This window comes from Diadema setosum, chromosome 2 (assembly GCF_964275005.1).
Source record: "Diadema setosum chromosome 2, eeDiaSeto1, whole genome shotgun sequence".
NCBI classification, from domain to species: Eukaryota; Metazoa; Echinodermata; class Echinoidea; order Diadematoida; family Diadematidae; genus Diadema; species Diadema setosum.
The window spans coordinates 22257523-22281385 of record NC_092686.1 but is presented as its reverse complement, the minus strand read 5'-3'; the positions used below and the strand labels follow the sequence as shown (position 1 = coordinate 22281385).

General features: G+C 38.1%; 1 protein-coding gene across 1 annotated transcript in view; it reads left to right on the top strand.

The window, feature by feature from the left end:
- Window positions 1-23863, top strand: part of LOC140243261 (uncharacterized) — a 107340-nt gene that overhangs the window by 18040 nt on the left and 65437 nt on the right. Inside the window, exons 4-5 of the mRNA XM_072322933.1 lie at window positions 1476-1633; window positions 6124-6212. Of these exons, the coding sequence (XP_072179034.1) occupies window positions 1476-1633; window positions 6124-6212 (247 nt within the window). The remainder of the gene's footprint in view (window positions 1-1475; window positions 1634-6123; window positions 6213-23863) is intronic.

Genomic DNA, 23863 nt, shown 5'->3' with positions numbered 1-23863 from the left:
GGGTTGATGGCTGCCTGATAACTTTTGGTATGTTTTGTGGCAATATGGAAATCCTGACTGGATGAATAAATGTTTGACATTTACGTTTTGACATTTGAATTCTGTGGTATAGGAAATATGTCTGTTCAACTGCTTTCATGGATTAATTTTCTTGTCTTTAGCACTCCTTGTGAAGGTAATGAAATCTTATTGATGTTTAAGTGAGCAGCATTACCTGGAAAATAGACATTTGTATGATGACTGTATTTTGTCCTGTTATGAAACATTAATACTTTGAATGAAAAGCAAAACTGATCATTTGGTTATGATATGAGGTGGAAAAGAAATAAAGCCTCGGTGATTAAGTTTGCCTTTTCCTCCCCTGGCAACCGGCAGCATGCACCTGGAACCACCACAATTTTCATATCATGTAATACGATTGTCTGTTTGTATTTTATGTCAACTTGTATTGTATATTGAATTAGCGAATAAATGATAATAATAATAATAATAATAATAAAGTTATGAAGCCCATTTATTCTGGGGAAAAAACAAAGCTTATGAAATTGAATATTGAATATCACTTGATGCAGTACCTTCCTGATAATTATGTAGTGTTTGAAAGCAAACTGATTATTCATTGGTGGTAACCTAAAAAGGATTGTTCATGTTGTATCTGATGATACAGGGGGTCATATGTGAGCAGCTGATGTGTTGTTTTTAAATGCAGTATGTTTGAACTGTTATAACTCTTTTTATTTTTAGATGAGAGTGGATGTTATATATAGTTTAGGTTTGTAATCCTGATTCTGACCTCAGTTTATTTTATTCAGGTTTCATGATTGCAGCTCTGTGGAGGTGAGATCTGTACTTCAGAAATTATATTTATGATTTATTCATGATGGTCAAATAGTGACCTATCCATATTGTATTAAGGTGAAATATTCGTCTCTAATTATGATTCAAATGTTTTACTTTCATTAAGGACTATTGGTAGGGGAATGGTATGTATTGACACACTTGTTATTTATCTATAAGGAAAATATCTACTAACGTGTTATATACATAGGGCTCTAGAGTTCGTTTTGAAGCTTTTGTCATCACTTAGAATTGTTGAATTTGATGGTTGGTATGAGTGTGATGTATGGAAGTATTACATTGTTTAGCATTTTTGCTCTATTGCAGTCAGTAGTGACTAATCTACGCTATGCTTGTTGTCTTATGATACGTTGTGATGCAGTTAATATGTTAACTACCATTGCCATACTTGTTTACTACCATAAAGGGATCCTCACTATATTCTTTTGATAATCTCTGCTTTTGTTGCAGACAACTTTGTAAGAGTTGACGAGGACGTGTTCCAGGCGAGAACGTCACTAATCAATTTTTCTCTCCCTCATTTGCTGTGGCATTTCTCTTCCCTCCTTTGCTCTCTCGAAACAGGTTTGAAAGTTCTCAAACATTCCACTCCCTCCTCCCTCCTGTTTGCATTCAAGGTACGCCAGAGTTCATGGCGCCCGAAATGTACGAGGAGCACTACGATGAAGCGGTGGATGTGTATGCCTTTGGCATGTGTATGCTGGAGATGGCCACCTCAGAATACCCCTACATAGAGTGCTCCAACGCCGCCCAGATCTATCGGCGAGTTACATCGGTAAGACTTGCAGAGAGCAACCATACTATTTATTACCTTTGCTATGCCTGTGTGAAATGTTTGTCTGTGCATTGTTACGAAAAAATGATCGTCTTGTCTAACTCTAAATTATAAAATTATCTAATACTGTTAACAGCTGTGAGTGTTAATAAATGTTATGGAGTGGGCATATGTGGTGCAGATGAATTTGTTGAGTCTCACCTTTGACAGTGCAAGACAGTGTTTCCTTCTTAGACTAGTGGTTGAATGAATCGTGAGAACATCAACCTTCCTGCCTAAGCCTCACCTACAAATCATCATGTTGGAGGGAGGGGGTCCTCCAACAGAAATAGCCTCTTTAAAACTTCAGAGGGTGACTCACCCTTCTATTTATGTATGGCCTCCTCTATGAGAGAAATAAGATATATTTAACTCAAGACCGCTGGGGGAGGCATAGCGAGAAAGGAGAAGGCATTGCAAAAGTTCTCCTTTTTGTTTGCCAATTGAGGCAAACCAGGGCCCCCATCTGATCAAGGCCTTCACAACAAATACCACCTGCAGTAGTTGCAGTTGCCATAGCAGCAACGAGGTGTCGACCAATCAGCTAAAAGCAGTAGCACTTGGAACGTGCAGTCATTGCAAATATTATGCAGTTGGATTTAGTTGGCAATGCAGACTGATAATATTTCATTTTTTATTCAAATGCCAATTGTAAAAAGAGAAGGAAATTAGAGGAGGCAGAAGAGGACTGAAGGATACTGCCTGAAATAGAACAAATGTAATTTCACTTGTTAAGAGTGGCTGTAAAAGTGTGTGTGTGTGTGTGTGTGTAGGAATGTTGTGTGTTGAATCATCTCCATTTGTTGTTCTGGAGGAATGTGGATGTAGGTTTGTGTGCCTCATCATTGCCTAGAGATTTCATCAACTGTCACATCATCATGCCGGGTTCCGGCTGCGGTCTTGGGTCTGTCTGGTCACAGGAAGTTGGATTAAGAGCCTTGTCGTAATAGACTCTTTTGTGACAAGGGCTATGTTCCTGTTCAACGTGAACTCTATCGCTGACAACTACCGTTGATCGGCTCAAATTTCTTTCTTGACCGTCGTTTGACTGAATCTGTGTGTGTGACTGAATCTCCAAACATGCTCTAACAAAGGGCAGAGGAGATTGCTTTGGTCTCATTGCCCTTGTGAAATTGTTTTGATTTTAGTGAAATATATACAAACCTTGATGTACGAGTCGGATGGGGTGGGGATGGGATGAGTCTATGACATCACAACTCACCTGTCATGCCAATGGGAAATTACGTAAACTGTCATTTGTGTACATATGTTCCTGAGTATGATTCTGTGTGTGTGTGTGTGTGTGTGTGTGGGCAGATATGTGGATACAAGTGTGTGTTTTCTCACACGTGTAAACGCCCTTCATTTCTTCGAAATTTACTCATACACTACTGTGTAGATGATTTTTACACAAGGAGTTATGCCAGCAAGACGAGTCATTCCCTCAGCAGGTGCACAACATATGACGTCTTCTGTCTAAATAATGCAACATGAGCCCCAATTGTAATGCTTGTAGAATCCTTTATACTTTGTGTGTGGGCTCCGTGTGTGTGTGTGTGTGGGGGGGGGGGGAGGGGGGAATGGATCGGCAGTTCTTGAGAAGACAATGACTTGTGTATCTCTCATACTCCCTTTATAAAACTCTCAGACATTATAGTATATAAGTTTTATATCTGGCATGCTTCTTGTTTGCTTTGAATTTACAGATGTATGCATTGAAGGTTCAAGATGGTAGAATATTAGGAGAATTTGTTATTATTTGTATGTGTGAGTTGGAAGATGATATATTCTGATTTTGCTATTAAAAGTGTCATGCATGACAAGGATATGTGATATCTGTTTGTTGTTGTTGTTGTTTTTGTTTTTGTTTTTGTTTTTGTTTTTGTTTTTTGGGGAGGGGGAGCAGAGAATTCTGTAAAGGTAGAGACCATCCCTGAAATTGTTGCACGTTCTCATCCCATGACATTTAACTTGCTGTAAATGATAATATCATCAGCTCAGTCATTGTCATATTCATATCAAATATTCAAGAAATGTTTTGCAAAAAGTAGCAAATCCTCAGAATTTGATAACTTCCCTAATTTTTATTCAATTCTGATCAAATTCCCACTGTTGTGCTTACAAAAATATAAGTCTTTCTTTTCAGACTAACTCTTAACTGGTCCGACATTTCCCGTTAAGTAGCCAGAAAGAAATGGGTGTTTGTTGCACAGTGTATGATTCTTGTCTCTGAGCAATGGCCAGGATGTTATCAATCTCCACATGCCAGCCTGAGGAGATTTGTTTGTTTGTCTTCACCCTGCCTTTTATGTATGATGCTACTCTTGACTGGTGACAGTATAATTAACTCATGTTTTGTTTATGTGTTTGTTTTAAAGAAATTAATCTTCTTGTAACAATGTCAATTGTGTGTGTAGGGATGGGGGAACATATGGAAATTAAAAGTGTACCCAGTAATTAGAATTTAGTGGCTGTGAATGTTCTCAGTTTCCTTTGCAAAAATATGAAGTACAGTGAAACCAGTAAAGCTATCTATGAGTACATTCAAGCATTATAATGTAAAACACAATAGAAGCTGTTTTAATTGTTACCCTACGCAGGCTTTCCAATATAACTTCTGCAAACAGCATGGAGATCAGTCAGTGTATGAGTAGTAAATACAATGTATGTATCATATTGTTTTATAACCTCTTAATATCCCGTACCCAAGTTCATGTTGGACATTTTATTAAGTGCAGTAAAAAATGATGGCATTGCTAGGAAATGGAGACTGACAAATTAAAGGGCTATCTGCATATATGAATGAAACGAGAGGCTAAATTTGCAGATAGGGGTACAGATGTAATGAAAGAATCTAGACTATACCAGTGTTTGGCAAGTCTGTGCGTAGGGACAGGCTAGTAGTGAATGCTTTGAAGGAAGGAAAAGTTTAAGGGGGAAGGGTTGGAATGGCAAATGTGAGTGCGATGGTCAGTTGTGGAAACCTGGGGCTTGAGGGAGGCAGCCTGTCTGCTCACATTTCCTCCCGGATCTAATAAACTGAAATTGAACGGCATACCGTGGAAGGGTTGTCATTGGCTGTGCCCTGAGACTGCAGACACTAATCTAATTGTCTGGTGTGCTTCAATGCATTTGTAATGCATTTCTAACCAGTTATTCTTAGCAAGTGATGACTGTTCCACATGAATTATTTCATTGTTAGAATCTGTCTCGTACCGGTTCAAGCACTATCGGGAATTACAACCATACTGTAGGTGCATGTTCTCTCGCTCTAGGTGTCTGAATTCCTGTGCATATAATTATTTGAAATATGTGCAGTGGCTTTCACTAGTGCAAAGAGTAATCAATGTGTTGTTAATAACATGTTTAAATGCAAGGTAGATCAACACTTTGATGCGGCAAAATTCATGTCTATTAACTATTATATGGTTTGCTGTTTTGTCTCGTTCAAAGTTATTAACATTTATGTTTCCCGTTCAATGAAACAGTGCAGCATATTCTGGCATGGCGAAAGGTGTTGATGGGATTGCTGGCGTTGCTCTTGTTACATACAATTAGTACAGAATAAGACATTTCCTTGTCCCAAATTATTGTTTTACTCTATGCAATCATGACATGAACATTAAGAATGACTAGTAATACCTGTATGATTTAGTATAATGATATATGCTGTGAATGCTATAACACATAATCTTATATGATACTTGAAAGTGCAAGAAATTTGCAGCCTTGAAGGTGCACTCAATAGAATAACTGTGCACATTCTTTAACCCGTTGAGTCCCGACGAGTCCCGAGTATACTCGGGCAAGTGTCTATAGGAAATGTGTGTTGTAGCAAAATCAGCTCATCCTCAACGGGTTTATAGCCTACAGCTGTATGTTTGTCATGGGACCAGGGCCCCATTTCATAAAGAGTCGATATGATAGCAACTCCTGCTGGAATGACAATTGTCATGGTAACCATAAGAATCCAGCTGCCTGATTGGCTGTTGCTATGGTAAGTTGTCATTTCAACAAGAGTTGACATCCTAACATCTTTTATGAAACGGGGGCCCAGGACTGCTGTATGTCATCAAGGCATTACAGTGAAACCAGACAGATAGTCAAGTGCTTGGTGTGAGTGGAAGATTGGCATCTTAAGGTCCTACTGTCACTTAGTGTGTATGTGTGTGTGTGTGTGTGTGTGTGTGTGTGTGTGTGTGTGTGACCCCTGGAGCAGATTATGACTAGGTGTACAGAGAAAAATACAGAAATTAAAGATGAAAGACAAAAACAACTTCACGCATTTTCCATTCAGGATGATAATGATAATTACCAGTTCCTTGGGGACAGAAATTGATATTTAAGAAATGAGCAAACAAGATATGTCTTGTCTGCATTTGAGGAAGTGTTGAATATAGGAGTGACCCTGCTCATTTTTATGTTTTCTTCTCTTTTCATGTTACCATCAGGGAGTGAAGCCTGCCAGCTTTGACAAAGTCACTGACCCAAAGGTTAAAGAAATCATCGACGGTTGTACCAAAAGAAACAAAGAAGAGAGGTATGTTTTATTAATTAAAATATGCAAGTTCTTACAGGAGTGATAAGAAGAGGATTCAGTTATGTCTTGCTGGTATAATAAGTTGATGTCTACTCCACTCTTTCCCTTTTTTGTTTTGTTTTGTTTTGTTTTTTGAAAGGCACCTCATTCATTCATGGTGTTAACCCACATGAGCAGGTTCTTGTGCTTCTACAGCCAAGATGTCAGAGTCCAGAATGCAGGTCTTTAGCTCCTGTGTGGTTTGTACATTCTCAAAGAGAGTGTAATCATTGTAAATCCAATTTGCCGTTTTGCCGTAATCCTGTCCAGTTCTGGCTGGCTATTTCAACTTCCTACTGGCTGTTATCTTTCTCCCATAACCTAAGATGCCCTTTAAAAGAATCCATGTGTGCACCTGTACCCGTACCTCTGTGTGCCCTGCTCTCCTCTTGTACTTTGGCTTCTGCTCACCACACTTTATGCGTGGATCTGGAATTACAGGTTATGACAAATAAAATTTGCTGAATCTTGCTCCTCGCGAGGGAAAGATTGCAGAGGTAGGACGTTGCCTCATTCAAGTTAATTATCAATATCATGTGGTGTGAAATGCTTGACCTTTATCTGATAAAGGTGTGTGATTAAACGTTGTAAGGGAACTCATTGAAGTGCAGTGCCACACATGGGTATTCTGTCTGGGTAAGACATCTATTCTGGTTTAGATTAGAGATTTTATTGCAGGGATAAAATCTGAACTTGTACCATGTCATCATAGGGAAATTTCGTCTCCTAAAACAGCATTGAGTAAACCAGATTATGAATTTACAGGATGCCAAATTGCCTTAATACGTCAGTGTACTTTCTGCATTTCAAGGACATACACGTGAACACAAAGTCACGCATAGAGTATTTTGCATTTATAGCATTAATATGACAGTACCTGAAAAAGAAAAGTTTTGAGAAAGCAGGTAGCCATTAAAAGGAAGAAAAAATAATGGTAATTTTTGTTCTTTGTCAGTTTTTTTTTTTTTTTTTTTTTTTTTTGACAGCATGCATTTATGCTAGATGTTATGTGTTTAAAATGATTAGATTATTGAGGGGTTTTGTGCTGAAAATTACTTTGGATTTCATGTCAGAAGTTGTACGGGGCCTGCTTGATTGGATGATTAATGACGGATTTTGTGCTAAAAATTATCTTGGATTTCATTTCAGAAGTTGTGCTGGGCCTGCTTGAATTATCTTTTATGCTAGGCTAGGGACACACACTTTTACATGCAGGTTGCGTACACAGGATTGCTTTCGTTAATTTTTGCACTGACTAGCTGTGGAGCCAGCTTGTTTGTATTTGTGGTCTGTAATGGAAATGGGTACACTTGACCTTCCTGGAAAAAAAAAATATTGCTTCTACTTAATAGATTGGCTTTGGTAGTGTGATCCCCCTTCAGCTACCCAATCAATCATTTTTTTTTTTTTTTTTTTTACTTTTTTGAAAGAAGCATTTTAAATGCTGGATCAGTGGAACACAAAGTAGACATAAATCTTCTCCCTCTGCTCTTCATTGCAGCAGTTGCTCTTTATTTAGAAAGTAAACCGAGATACTGTGAATGCTTTTTGCACATGATTTCCTGATATGAGGGAAGTATAGTGGAAGTCAAAGAATGTGCTATTCTGATCACCCTTGTGAGAGTGAGGAAATTTCTGTGCAAGACTCAGATTGATTTTGCATTAAGCCCGTGGTTACGCGCAATGATAACCACTCAGAACTACATTCAACTGCCATATATTTTTCTTCACACTTCTAGTGTGGACACTGTAAACTGGCAGTGTGTTTCAATTTTTTAACTTTTATTTCATCACAAGAAATGAGAAAGTACAGAGTGTAGTATAAGTCTTGAAGACACTGTTTCACTTTATAATTACATACATTGTAGTTGCTCAACTTTGAAAATGGTCGGACTAAAATTGCTAAACTGAACTGTACAGTGGCTAATGGTGTTCAAATTGATAAAGAAACATTCAAGAATACAACAGTTTTGTTATGCTGACGCTATCAAACTGTCTACAAAAATATCCCACGGTGTAGTAGACTGTTTGAGAAGCCATTTACTCTAAGAGTAGTGTCTATGAGAAATTGAGTACGATAAATCTGATTGCTCACTAATTTTTACTTTTTAAAGCAATCAACGTTCAGATTTTAGCCCCAGGTTTTTTTTATTGCTTTGTTTTCGTACTGTAGCAGAGACTGTGGTTGCTCATAAACCTAACCCCCTAATCTTTCAAAACGGAAACATTATTAAACAAGGCATTTCATCACATGCCATCTCACGCAGCCACAAGATTTGAATTTAACCAGTTGCATGGACTGCACTGTTCTGCGTGCCATGTGTCTAGTGCAATCATCCCAGAGCTCGTTGCGTCTCCCCCTCAAGTCCCCTTGCGTTTTGTTTTGCTCTGTGCTGTTGTTGCTGCGCTCATTTCCCCCAATCTATGCCTAGTGTAGTTTCCTCTTCCCCTGCCCCCCTCCATCGCCTCGGGTTTGTTCAGAGTGTTGGAAGCCGGCCAGGATTGTTCAATCAATAGCCGCACATGATACCTGTGGTGGCGCTAATGACTACACTGACTGTCACTGTTTGCTGATTGAGTGTGTTAATCTCCACATAGCGTCCTTTGTTCTGAATGCGGGTTATGTTCATGATATCCATGATACGCCGTCTTTCCTCTTACATCATCTGTAGCAGTAGGCTGAAGATGTGAGATGAAGGCATCATCTGCCGTAAACCAGTGTCCGTACGCTAGGTTTGAACAGTAGCCACCAGCCTGTGCTATGAGTGCTGGAGTACGCCTTTCCTATGATCTTCCTGTAGTTAAGACTAGGCTTGTCCCTCGCGCGTATGGTTTGGTAATTAATGCCTTCTGGACACGTCATTAGTCACAATTCACATTGCCTAGAAGCCCTGAGAGACAGTGACACAGGGGATTGCATGTTGCTCTCCATGTAATCATCCTTTGTCACTTCTAATTTGGCCAGCATCAAAAATGAAAGTTAGATGTGTTCTTCAGACCAGAGAAGCTTTCTATTTTTTTTTTTTTTTTAAATGGTTTGTTTTCCCAGTGAATTGGCAATGTGCAAGTATGGGACTAATTTCTGGCGCGAGTTGTAGGCTCCTAGATCTAGTGGTTCTGGAATATGGTGTACATGCTACCTTTTACAAAGAGGAATATGTTGTTATGCATACTAGCATAGAATTTTATTCCATTATTGATAACAAAGAACCCCTCAACAAACATATGGGAAGCATCCATGCACTGTTAAATCAGGCATCACCATATCACTACATATTAATTTTTACTGTGATGCCTAATCTTATGTTTGGTAGCATAATTTCCATATTGCTTACAATTGGAAGCAAGGTGTCAGAGACTGTTAAGAATAACATAAGAAATTTAAATTTTAGAAGTGTGTGCAGAGTTGTTGTTTTTTTTCCATATTTTTTAATGATCATTTGAATTGTGCAGACTGTATGGATTAATGCATTTTGTTCTTCTAGATATCATTGTGCAAAAATATACCATACAGTGTATAGCCATAATTATATGGCATACTGGCCTGGCTAAGGAAAAAAAAATCATCCCAAACAAAACAGCAAAATCATTCAGGTAAACACAACCCAGATATCATCCCCTCAGTTACAAGGTGGTTGCCACCATTTCCAAATTTCATTTGCATGGAATGGGAGATCTCAATTAACAGTACAGGAAAACACCTTTTTCTAACGTTAGCCACATTAAAGTTTCACAGCTGATTAGACATGGAATGTGTACACAGCATGTTTCAGTGGCTTGCTGAAAAAAAAAAAAAAAAACAAAAAAAAAAAACCTTTGTATGTGCATGTGTCAGAAGTATTTGGCTGAGTCACAAGTCTGAATGCATCAGTGATTTTAAAGGTAATTGATCGTCCATACTCACGCTTGCAGTACCGATTGTTTACAATGCTGTTTGTACTGCAAAGATAGCCCTAGTTCCTCCTAACAGCAGAGTACAGTGACAGCAGCAGAAAAGCAGCAAGAACTAAAGAGAAGCAAACAAGGCAGTTGTAAGGGTCATTGTTCTACAAGAAGTGGAACATTTTCTTGATTTCATATCAAACCCAGTATTCCAAGCTTATCAAGGAGTTGATAATTTTTCATATAATATCCTCCTGCAGAAATTGAATCTTTTCAGTGTTGTAGGCTCTTGGGACAAATTATTTGTTGCTATTCATCTGTAAAATTGACAGTTATAATGTGAATAATGTGCTTCCACATAGAATCAAATTTGATTCACACTATAATTAATGTACATACAGGTATCTTATCGGGAGCGGCAGTAGCAAGATGATGTTGATGACTCACATGATGATGATAATGATGATGATTGTCGTCATTATCAGCATAACTGTTGTTGATCTGTTTTATGATAAAATAACCTCGTCTGTAAAACAATGCGAATAGTGGATTGAAGTTGATTTGTAGTGTTGAGTCACAGTGGATTTCTTCTGTGTCTCCGTAAACCATGCTTGTTTGTCGTAGTTTGCTTCTATTAAAAATGGTACTGGGAAAAAAAGATGTACTGACACTGGAACCGACAAAATCTGTGACATACATGATGCATTTAGACCGTGGACTAAATCTAAACTTCTTTTAGGAAATGCAAAATATTAGACCATTGACTAGATGATGTCAAATGATGCACTTAATCCATGGACTAAATCTAGGGGATGATTTCGAATTTGGGTCAAATTGTTTGCATGTAAATGGCTGAAACAAGTTGTACATTAGCTTTGTCAGTGCATTGTCATGCAAGTCAGGATGCATTTTTCCTGAAAATGAAATGATCACAAATTGTATATAGAAATTAACCAGTTGAGCAGGGAAGATGATAAATTTTTAATAATTTTTGGACAGTTATATGAATGTAGGTTTGGTTGCAAGTCAACTTGTGTCTTTAGGTATGTTTACTTTTTATTTTTTTTTATTTATTTGTTTTTTATTTTTTTAGAAAGAAGAGACAGCGCAACATGAATTTGACAGGAACAGGATAGGGACAAAAAGCTTCAGAGTGATAACTTTTCTGTCAGCTCAGTATTACGCCCCAGATGCATTCATATAATCAAAAGGAACAGGATAGGGACAAAAAGCTTCAGAGTGATAACTTTTCTGTCAGCTCAGTATTACGCCCCAGATGCATTCATATAATCAAACCGAGTACATGTGAAAATGAGATTGTGGTATCAACTTAGTTTGTGTGCTAGTTTGTTCTTGGTTGAATGTTGAAGTGAATGTTGGGACCTGGGGTTTCAGCTTGCGGTGGCTGTAATCCTTGGTGGAATTATCATTGAAAGGAAGCAATGATTATCTGCTGACTTCTCTTCCCTCATGATGCCGAACTGCAATGTGTTTCCCCCCTCGACTCTTTGATCCCGATAAACATGACACCATTGTACTTTTCGTTGAAGGAGAAGAGAGATATTGCTTGTTCGCCAGGAACTAGCTGATTAGTGCATTAGCAGGTTTAGACAGAATTGAGATAACATTACTATGTATTCATGCGACAGAAAGCAAGTTGGATTGTTTGCCTGGCTTACAGGAAAACTAATTGACACTGTCTAGTCGTATTAATCTCCACTTGATATGAGGGCAAGACGTGCCAACAGTAGCATACACAAACTTATATGTTACCTAATATTTCAACAAATGCAAAGTTATCTGACAGAGGAACTATATCTATGTATCTCATGATAACAATTTAGACTATCTAATACTTCTGTATAATAGTACTATTCATTAGATGGCTGTAATTCAGTTTGGAGGATGAAATTTTTTGCCCAGCACAAACATTGCAAGAGCTAGCTACTTGTAATTCTTGATACTGTAAAAGTGGATATTTTCGTGTGAGTAATTTTACACATTCTGCTGAGTTAGATGAATTTCGCGTGTTTTTAATTCTACAGAATCAAGACATTGCATTGTGACACATAATGCAAGCAAAAATATTTGCATGCTTTTATTTTCGCGCTGGTTTTCTGGCCACACGAAATGCACAAAAAATTGACAATGCCAAAAAAAAAAAAAAAAAAAATGACAAGGCAAAAATATCCACTTTTACTGTATTTGACTTCTGCTGTGATTGGTATACAGCATTAGCATTAGTTACAATCTGTATAGCCACGGTCACACTACGCAAAACTACTTGTAGTTTACTTCCTGATAACTTCCCAGAAGTTTGAGCATGCTGTCACACTACAGACACAGTGAAAGGAAACTACCCCTACTTTTGGTCTCTTGCAGGAAAACAAAATACAAACAGCATACTGAAGAATGCACGATGTGCATAAATAACCTGAATGAATCTATTATTACGTCGCAAACTTCTCGGAAGTTTTGGCCATTCCTGGTCACACTCGACAAAACTATACATAGTGTTGCGAGAAGTGAGGAACTTCCCAAGTGCATGCAAGAAGTTTTGCAGGAAGTTTCGCTGGTATCTATATTCTCAAGAAGTTTGCGGTCACACTTCCCAAACTATGTGAAGCAAAGTATCGGGAATTGAAACTATGCATACGGGTAGTTTCGGTTCGTGTGACTGCATCTAAAGAGGCTATTTTGAACTGGGTTGGAATGACAATTGAAATGGTCTGCACACTTTGCAAGTCCACTTTGCAGTTTCTTTTTCTCTTCCTGAAAGCAATGCGGATATGTGTTTTTGGTGACAATGGTTTCTGACACAAGATTAAGGATGTAGATTGCAACTTCTTAGAATTGATAACAACTTCTCTTACTTGACGGTGACCACTTTAATAAGAAATGTGGTACATCATACATTATATGCAAGTACATTTGTACAGAAACGTGTTTGGATACTTGTTGGGTTATAAAAAGGAACATCCTGTGTTATGCTGATGTATGATTATCACACATACACTAAATTCCACAAGAAGCTTTCTTTTCTTTTCTTTTCTTTATTTTTTATATCTAAAAGCACTAGGATTCATGATTCTAAATCCTGCAAGTGCAATTATAACTCCCCCCTAAAAAAAAAAAAAAAAAATAAGAATAGAGTTTGTCATTTGTGACATATCATTTTATATGATGGCAGAGCAGAGATTCTTAGTTGTTCTGTTAGTCCGTTTTCTCAAGTTATGCCATGCAAAGTGGTACATTCTTGTCCAAATTAGGTCTGAGGCCAGGTGTCAGAAGACCAGAGAGCAAGAGTCAAGAAGAACAGTTCCAACAATGCATCACTTGCTCACGAGAAGATTCAGTGCAACAAGATAGATAGCTGAAAATTAGTAGAATGAAATTGTTAGAGATAAACCAGTGTATAGGCTGGCGTACAACAGGTATGGTTGCGTACCCTGTATGTACACTATGACCACCGTGTAAATTGCATCATTTTCATATGCAATTGGTGTACCTTCAAGTAGCATTGCAGTATATAGGAGGCGTCAGGTTGCGTGTGGTATGTATACAAATGTCTGGTGCTTGCATACAGTTGTGTACCATTGCTTGCTTTGTGTGCGCAAGTGCCGATCAAAAGTGTAATAAATGCTTACAAACACTAAGAATCATGTATATGTAGCCCTTTGCTGCTGCATGTATATAAACTTAGTTTTCTGTTTCTGAATCCTCTCCTGCTTACCTGCAGAAAACTGCATGCTTATTGCGTCCAGTGGTCTACATGAAAAATATGTGACAAAATTAAACATGTTTAATTTTTCTGTGTCCATCTTCTGCACCCCTTTGTATCCCCCACCATATTGCCTCCAAGGCCAAGCATAGGCACAGCTTCGAGCAGCGCAAGCAATGTGTATTTGGTATGCCACACTATGTAACTATAGATGACCTGTATGAACGCCCCTTAAGTCCATGAAAAAGAGATGAACCACAATGTAATCCTTAGCTGGAGCTGTAAACATTAGTTTTTTATGTAGTGAGGCCAGGGCTTGCCAGCTAGCTGACAGAATATTCATGTTCCGGACTTTATCCTGACAATATGTCCCTTCAGGATTACGACATTTACCCATCCTATGTATGTGGGGCTTCAATGGAGTTTTACAAGAATGTGGGTAGATTTCCATGCAACTTCCTCAAAATGTGACGGTATGATGAATATGCCAAAGCAACCATGTTACAGCAGTCCCTAATTTACCATTACTTTCGTACACATCATATTCTATTCTTATTGGTATATTTTTGGGCATAAAGTTCACTGCTATCATGTGTGTGTCTCGGTTGCGCTGAAATATCCAAAAATGTATTGCAGTGGTTTGTATTTAATCCTGGCAAAAGATCAAGTTCAATAATTTGCTTGATTGGTCATGAATGCTATAATTATGCAGTAAGCTCTCTCAAATAAACTTGCTACAGGTATGTCATTCTTCTATTTTAAATGTTGGCCCGACTCCTCTTACTGTTAAAGGTTACGCACACTACAGCATATATCACTCAATATTCTATCATGTATGATTTTCTACTCCCTTACAAAAACACACAAGAAAACCTGAAAACAAACTTGAAAGTAAGTAGACAGAAGGACAAAAGAAATGGACAGTTAAATGCAAATAAATGATAGAGGAGAAAGTGGGGGGGGGGGGGAAAGGAGAGAAGGAGGGAGGGGTAGGAACATCTCTACTCTACACTAATGTACATGTATTATGATATAGAGCTGAAATAATGATAATGCACAAGTTGTGCACACAAAGCAGTTTTCAGTATTCGATGCCTCCAGTCTGTTTATGCATGAGTATGCTTATCGCAGCTGCAAGCTTTATCCTCTGATCTCTTCCACAAATCTCTCTCAGTCATTATTATTGGCATTGTACATGATATTTTGAGTTTGTTGTTTTTATTTTTTCCTTTCAAATTATGTCAGGATAAGCTACAGTACAGCTGTGCATATATTTTTTTTTTTGGGGGGGGGGAGGGGAGGGGGTTTAGAAACAGCACAAACATTTACATACAGTGTATAGCAGCTCAGCATTTAGACTGAATGAATTATCATTTCAATCTGTGTCTTTGACTTCGCTTGAAATGAGGAAGTGTATATTAAGCAGGGATTGCTATGAAAAAGAATGTCAAAATGGATCTCTCCATGTTTCCAGTGTTTGGTATATTTTAGGTGCTTGGATCTTGAATGTCAGTTCCAGTTTTCCCTCTCACCTGGGCCTCGTTTCACTAAGCACTCACAGTAACAAATGACGGCTAATCGGTTATAACCAGTCGGCTGTGAACATTCAATAATTTATTGGGTACCTTAATAATTTAGTTTCTACATACAGTGTAAATATACATCCTTGCCTTTATACAAATGAGCTCAGAGCTGCTAAAAAGAATTTTTCTGACGAAACATATATATTTATGTCAGTCTGCCTTCCAAGTAGGAATATAAATGTTACTTTCTAGTACTTCAACAACAACAACAACAAAAAAAGTTGTGGATAAGGTAGGGCTGGGGCTCCAAGAAAAAGGCTTTATGTGGCTGCAGTGATAGTTCATGGAAATCTATTAAATTAAAATTTCTGTTATTGATTTTTTTTTTTTTTGTATAATAAGTGGTATACCCTAGTCGCTCAAGGAAACTGAGACTATAAGTCTGTGAAAGTGGAAGGAAATTCAGATCTATTCATGTTTCATCATGATGACAGCCTGATACAGTTTGGGTTTTGCTTCCATTCATTAAATGAAATGTTTGTTAAGTATTGGTAATGGGATCTTCAATTTCAAGAGAACCAAGTTTCTTGACGCTGACCGAGTACCATATTTGTTGTAATGGCCTATAGATGTGTATGTAACATTTAGTTTTACACCTCGACATAGAATTCATTTATGGATCCTTGTCAGATTTTGTTTTTTATCATTTCTTGTTAATATTTATACCTTATATCAATGGTTATAATGTATTCCCCCTTCAGGCATGCAAACAGAGAGCATTGGCAACTTTTTCTTTTAGCAGCAGTATTATGGAAATAACTAGGTTTTAGAGGCATGTGGTAGAGTAGCAGAGGAGTTAACATAGATTTATTCAAGTGTCTGGTTTCAGATGGGAGAAAGCTAACAATGCTACTTGAGATGGTTCTGACGTGCATTCCTAGTCCCCTAGTCCCACCACAGTCGTATTTGTGGGTCTCGCTGCCAGCGATTCCACGGCAGAGATTGTAGTAGGTCTTGGGGTGCAAATGGAATATCAAAGGAGTGAGTGAGATTAGTGCAAGCAAGAGCTTTGGCTTAATCCTGGATGTGGATTAGATCCTCTTGTAATGAGGTGACTTGAAAGTTTGATATTCAGTAGTTGCGTTTCATGGGAGGTATACTGTATATGTTATTTTCGCGAGGGTTTAATTTTCGCAAATTTCACGAATCACAGTTGGATCGCGAATTTAACAACACGCGAAAATGCCTCCATGCGCTTTGTTGATAGAGCATTAACGTAAGTGTTGGCGTCAATTCGCGAAAACAACATCTCGCGAAAATGTCTGTGACTTCGTCATTCGCGAAAATATCTGTACGCGAAATAACAGCGTATACAGTACATGTCATGTAGATCATGATAGCACATTTGTACACAGATTTTTGAAGAGATGTACATGTACAATACACTCACCTTTCTTCAGTAGGATTAGCTTGTGTTTCGAAATACAAGCCTAGCAGTGTTTTAGATAATAATAATAAAAAAAAAATGAAAATAGCAAGGAAGAGTGACCACCAGTTCTTGAAAGTCCCTTGTGTGGATGTAAGCCTGTTTTGTTGTAGATCTAAGGGAAACTAGGCATTTTGGATGGGATGTGAGATACTGATCATCAAATCATACTGAAAAGGGTGTCACTTGAAATTGAAATTTAAGTGAACTTGTGGAAAAAAGTAATGAGTACTTTGTACTGTGTTCCTCAGAACAATTGACTTCTCATGGGATGACACCAAATCCATGACCAATATTGAGCCATGCCTGTTTACCAAAGAGAAGTTCAAAATCTTTCTTTGACTATGAATTATAGCTGCAAGCCTTTTTCTCTCCTCTGAGCTGGTGTTCTGTTCACATCGCAACTATTCTTCACAATGTGCAGAGCCACAACATCTGAACTAGAGCTTATGGCACCTATTCAAGTACCAGGTATTCATGGTAAAAGCTATCTATTCCCCAAGATTCTTATGTTAAAATGCTAATACATGATACAGAATCTGTCTATTTTGATTACCACTGGTGCTTGGGAGATGTTTAGCTTTTGTCTTTGTATTACCATAATTTTACACATCATGATATCTTTGAAAGGGTTAAGTCTATTTTTTTTGTGTGTAAGAAAACATTTTTTTTTTTCTTTTTAAAGAGAGCATTGCTTTTCACAATATTAGTAGATTGTAGCATCTTATTTATCAATTTAAAGTAAAATGTATCAATATGGTGCATGATCATGTCATGGTGCCCCTCACTAACTTTTGCAACTGCATTGCTTTAGTTGTTGATATGATAACAACAATGAAATTATAACTTTTACTGCTGCTACTTCTATTACTATTATTGTTTCTACTACTTCGACTGCTGATGATAATACTGATCATGGTTATAATGCTCGTGTGTTTTTGGTTGGGGATATGAGATACGTCATGAAAAAAAAAATGTTCATTGTGTTAGGTTGTGGGCAATTTTATTTCTGTTTCACTGCTTGTCTATATGTGGTTCTTGTCATGTTTTGCTGTAATTCATTATTTACAAATTTGTGTTAACTGATAAATTACTGGGGGGATACAAAGAGTATGACTTTCAATGTGGTTTGATGCAGTTGTTTAGCCGCTGTGCACATTGTGGTTGCTGGAAGTATTCTCTTCCTGAAGTTGACCGGAGTGACTCAGTCATTACAGTGGTATATGATAATGGAGGAGAATCATGTTTGATATCAGCCCTAATGTGACGGAAAAAAAAAAAAGTGCAGAAGAATGACTATAAATTCAAGTATCCTGCTGATTTTCTTGTGTAAATTTCTGAAAGTGATTTAGTTGATTACTTGTACCATGCAGAAGCAATAAAATGAAATTAAATGACATAATCGACAACAAACTATCCATGCCCCTATTCCTAGTATACCCCCCCCCCCCCACACACACACACATAAACATATGTGCAGCTCCTTCTCCATGTCAGATGTGAGGGATTTTTGTTGTTTTTTATCAAACCAATCATGGGTGGGGTCATCAGCACTGCGCAAAACTGTGGTTGTGTGGGAGGCTCCTTAGATGTATCAGTATTCAGCAATCACGTCATGTCCTCATTCAAGAAAGGTTTTGTGTGCCATTCCCCAGTCGATTTGTATTTTTCCAGAAACGAAGTCAGAACCACAACAACAAGCGACTGTTACAGCTATCCTCTTGGATCGCTAGTTTTGCCTGAAACTCTCTGTCCTGATAAATTTGAGAGTAGCCCCATAAACAAGAATCCATGCCAACATTTCTGCTGAAATTATGTTATGGCAATGAGAAATGACATGAAGCCAGGACAGATAAAATGACAGAATGCGTGGGAAAGGGTTAAGGGTAGCCTTACCTTGTGATACATCGTCATCTTCCCTGTGTGGTTAGATGCAGGGAGTTGATAAGTTGTCACTGCCTGTGACCGTAATATGTAGTTGCAGAGTATGTTTGATGGTGTCATCTGACCCCCAGGAGCAGTTTAACTCATCACAAGGTCAGCATTGGGTTTTGTTTTTATGCCTCTGCCACAAAGTGGTGCCGGAGGCATTATGTTTTCGGGTTGTCCTTCCGTCCGTCCGTCCGTACGTACGTCCGTCCGCTTTCGTTTGCGCGATAACTTGAGTAATAGTTACTGGAATTTTACCAAACTTGGTCCAAGTATGAAGTATGATGGGGCAATTGTTTGATTAGATTTTGGGTGAAATCGGCTGAAGGTCAAAGGTCAAGGACAAATCATGAAATTGTATCCGTTTACGCGATAACTCAAGACTGGATGGAGCAAATTTCACCAAACTTTGTTGGAGGATGATGTATGATGGGACAATTACTTGATTAGTTTTTCAGTGAAATCGGACAGAGGTCAAAGGTCAAAGATCAAGGTCAAATCCTAAAATTTATCTGTTTACGTGATAACTCAAAACTGGATAAAGCAGCTTTCACCAAACTTGGTCCAAGCATGATGTATGATGGGACAATTAGTTGAGTAGATTTTAGTGACATTGGGAAGAGGTCAAAGGTCAAAAGGTCAAGGTCAAATGCTACAAATGTTGCAATTTCCCCCATATCTATGCAATGCCCGAAGGTATTTTCTTGAAACTTGGTGTGGACATGTACTACTGCGTAAAGATTCTCCAGATAGAGTTTCATGTCATAAGGTCAAAGGTCAAAAGGTCAAAGGTTAGGTGAAAATGTTGCAATATTACTTTTCTCTCAGATGCTTCAATGTATCTTCGTGGAACTTGGTACATATGCATGTACTGTCTGGCAGGGATTATCTAGGGAATTTAGGGGTCATGGGTCAATAATCAGGGGTCAAAGGTCAAGGTCAACTCCTCAAAATTTTACTATTTCCCTCATATACTTCTATATGCAATGCTTGCATTATTAGTTTCAAAACTTAATACATGCATTACCTAATGGAGATTCTCCGGGAAATTTCCAGCCAGAAGGTCAAAGGTTAAGGGTCAAAGGCCAGGTTTCAATGCCCCTCCCCCCAAAAAAAAAAACTATTTTGTACCGTAATCACACTCTTTCCTCGTACCTTAGAAATTACTCATTACATAAACTTTCCCAAAATTCCCCAAATATGTGTACCTGCACTCTTAGAAAATTATAGCAAACCCAGTTCAAGACATTTCTGACAAACCTGTCATTTCAATATTTTGCCAGTTATTTGAAACTGTCATGGATCACACATTGCGAAGACATTGTACTATACGCCTATTGGGAGAATCATGCATTATGGCGGAGGCATCAGTCGCCATAGCGACATTTCTAGTTGTTCTTTTAAATAGGTGATGACTGGCTGTATGCTTCTTAAGATTACCTTTTGTTTGGTTGTAACATATTTTTGGGGCTGAAAATTCATCATACATTGCAGCATTCGTAAATTCTGTAAAGAAGTGCTGACAAATTGGCAGATACTTTCAGATAAAATACAAATATTTTTGAATGAATGTGAATATGATATGACTGTCATGGTGATTGACTAGTCAAGGATGAATGCAACTTTGAAATTATTTGTTTATGACCCTATCTAATCATAAAGGAATGTATCGGTGATGATGATAATGACTGACTTGGCCCCCAATGTCTCAGCCATTAAGTACAAAGCTATACCCTTTTCACTCCTATGTGACCTAGCTTGTACCCTAATCACGAAAATGTAAACATCGCAAATTACTTGTGCTTTTCAGCCATTGAAAGTGACTTTGTTAACAATCAGGAACTTGCTCTATTAGGAGACCTTTACTAAATCTCCCCTGTGAGTATTACATGGCCATGACTTGGCTGGCACAGACAGACTTTGTTTCAATGTGTGTGCTGGCACAACTTTTCTCCACGGGGCCCCACTTGTAAAACATTCCAGTAGCACGAAACCTAAACAGGAAAGACCCAACTAATTAGGAAATGTCCTAATAAACTGTCTGCAGTAATTTGCCTTGATGTGTGTGTGTGTGTGTGTGTGTGTGTGTGTGTGTGTGTGTGTGTGTATGTGTACGTGTGTGTGTGGGGGGGGGGGAGGGGGTTGTATACATGAACTAAGGCAACTTGTTTGCACTGGCAGGCAGTGCCGATGAGCCAAATCTATTTTTCCCCTCTCTGTACTACCCCATCTTACTTAGCCTTCCTGTCCAGCTTCTACCAGAATTTCCGTCAAGGGATATTGCTCCCAAATAGGCGCTGAAAGCCAGCAGTTCTCTTCCTGTCAAAAATCAGAGCATGGATTGCGGCAAGAGTGTCTTGTTTGCCGAGAATAGTCTCCTGTAGGGAAGGGGCCGAGTCATTGTCTCACGGGCTGCCATCATCAAAACAAAGCATGGGAAAGACCCCCCCCCCCCCCCCCCGAACAAATAAAGCTAGATGCCCACATGAAGGTGCCACATCATGTTTTCATGTTTTGCTGCTTGCATTTGTTTTGTTTTGTTTTGTTTTGTATTTAATTTCTATTGCTGGCAGGGAAGTACAAAGCCCTGAGAATGGGAATTTGATAAATGCAAGAGTATGCAGTGATAAAACAATGATAATGGATCATGAAAGTTTATGGGAATGAAAGGAATTTGGGGATGTGATAGAGAAAGAGAGATGAAGGAATTTATTGTGGCTTAAACTGTGGTCTCATAACCATACTAGAACTGTGTTTAATTATCAAGAATGAGTGTATTCAGCAAGTCTTGATTACTTGGATGACACAAGTGTGAGCAGGCCATGGCTGCCAAGACAGAACAAACCGATGATAAAATATGTTATGAAAAATAATCTATTCTTGCCTGTTTGATTTTGACAGCCTCATGATGTATATTCCCCAGTTTTTGTAGAATTGCTATTTTCCCATTGATATGTCCTCTCCCTGAAGAGCTTTGCTTACCTTGCTTCTTACAATACAAAGGCAATAAGGAATTATATTTTGCAATTATGTGTAAATAGTATCCTTGACAAACTATCCTTGTCAAACAATAATGAGGTCATTTTTTCTTTTGTCCTCTCAGAACTGTATGAACTACAATATGTATGTAGACACACAACTAAAATGCCTCAGATATTTAGAGAACCTTTGAGGCATTTCACTTTGGCATGTAAGCCAAAGTAGTCATGCGTACGTGGATACATGAAAAGATATGAACATTAAATAGCCAATAAAGAAATATATACATATACATATACATATATGTATTTTTTTTTTCATTTATTGTTATAACTCTATAAGTGGGCAGATTTGTGTAAAGGTAATGAAAGGAGATGTGCTGTTATGAGAGGGCTTTAGCTCCATCATATGCCAATTGAAATGTTGGTAAATGAAACTTCAAGTAGGACTGTCCAAGATTGTTATCATCTTTAATTTTTTTTTATGGAATCTTCAATGATGTCTCAACAAAGCAATGGACAAAATTGTCACTCACTTTCCAAGGCAGTATGAAGAGTAGAATGTGTGTGTTTACACTCCCCCCCCCCCATGTTCACAACAAAGATGGTGGTTTTCTGTTTCATCATGGATTATGAAAGTGGTAAAACATTCATTTCAGCAAATTGTTACATGTTTTATCATGACTGAATATTTGTTTCTGTCAGTGTTCTGTCCAGACATAGAATAACTGGACAGGGAAGAATATTTGAATGCTGATTGACACATAGCTGGCCGTAAAGCAGGCCAACAGAAAATCAGATTAAAGTATGTTTTTAGCCAGTAGGTCAGGTTGTTAGTATGAGAGGTTTAGCCAGAACCCGGACCCATGGATGTTCATCATGGATACATGTAGAACTGTCCACTTACAAAATAATCTCTCTCATAATCTAGCTGCCACCCACTCATATGGAATATTAAAGTTCCTTATCACACCGAAGTTGGTCCATCTAGTTAGATATCACCTGGTCTCAACAGTAAATGGCCATTCTTTGGTTGGCCGTTTGGGTAAGATATATTGCCTGAGAGTATAAGTACTTGAGGTCTTCCGGTCTGCTGTGTGCTCCCCTCTTTTTAATTTGTGATATATTGCATGGTTAAGAGACTCATTTGCTCATAGATTATTTGCTAATTGCCTGCAAGGCTGTGATGATCGTACACAAATGATACAGGTGACCTTTTTTTTTTGGGGGGGGGGGGGAGGGTTGTGAGTACAGTATCTGTGTGAGGATAATATAATTTTTTTATGAAAGAAAAGCCACTCCTGTTTACTTTGCAATTTCAGTAGATAAAATCATTACTTGCCAATACTGTAATGCCCTCCTTTGAATTATTTTTATACACTTTATTCTACAAGTCCTGCAAGTTTTAGGTGTCAGTCAGCTTTACTCCAGTATTTGTTCAGATTTTCCACTGAATGTTTATATGATTTCAGTGCAAGGGTATAATAACGCCGGAAAATCTAACATTTAGACCCAAAAAAAAAAAAAAAAAAAAATGGAGATTAATTGTGGAGGCAAATTTCACATGAAGTAAAATCTAAATTTCACATCATGTCTGTGGTGATATCTTGCAACATTGCTGGACTAATTACTGAGCACTGATTTTGGGCATTTGTCTGACTGTGTAGTGTTTAGAAAGGTACAAATGCTATCACTGTCACTGCAAGATTTAAGGACCAATTTAGTCTTATAGAGGAGTTAATCATTAGTATATGAATCCATTATGCTGCTTTGATAACATTTTAATAAAAGAAGTTTGATAAGTCCAGCACGTTGATGTGGAAGCAGGCAATTGAGATAATAGATAGAGGTTTCCTTTTCTCCTATTTAGTGGAAGTTGGGATAGGATGGGATGGGTTGGCATCTCTCTGCAGTTAATGAAGGTTATTGCCAATGGCTACTGATTAGATCATATTTAATAGATCTCCCTCCCTACTGCAGATGACATAGGGCAGTAGTAATTGGTCCATTATTAACCCTTCCACTGGAGCGTGCGGACGGAGGGGAAGAAGAGGGGGAGTTTTCGTGGACTGCACACACAACTGGACAACAGT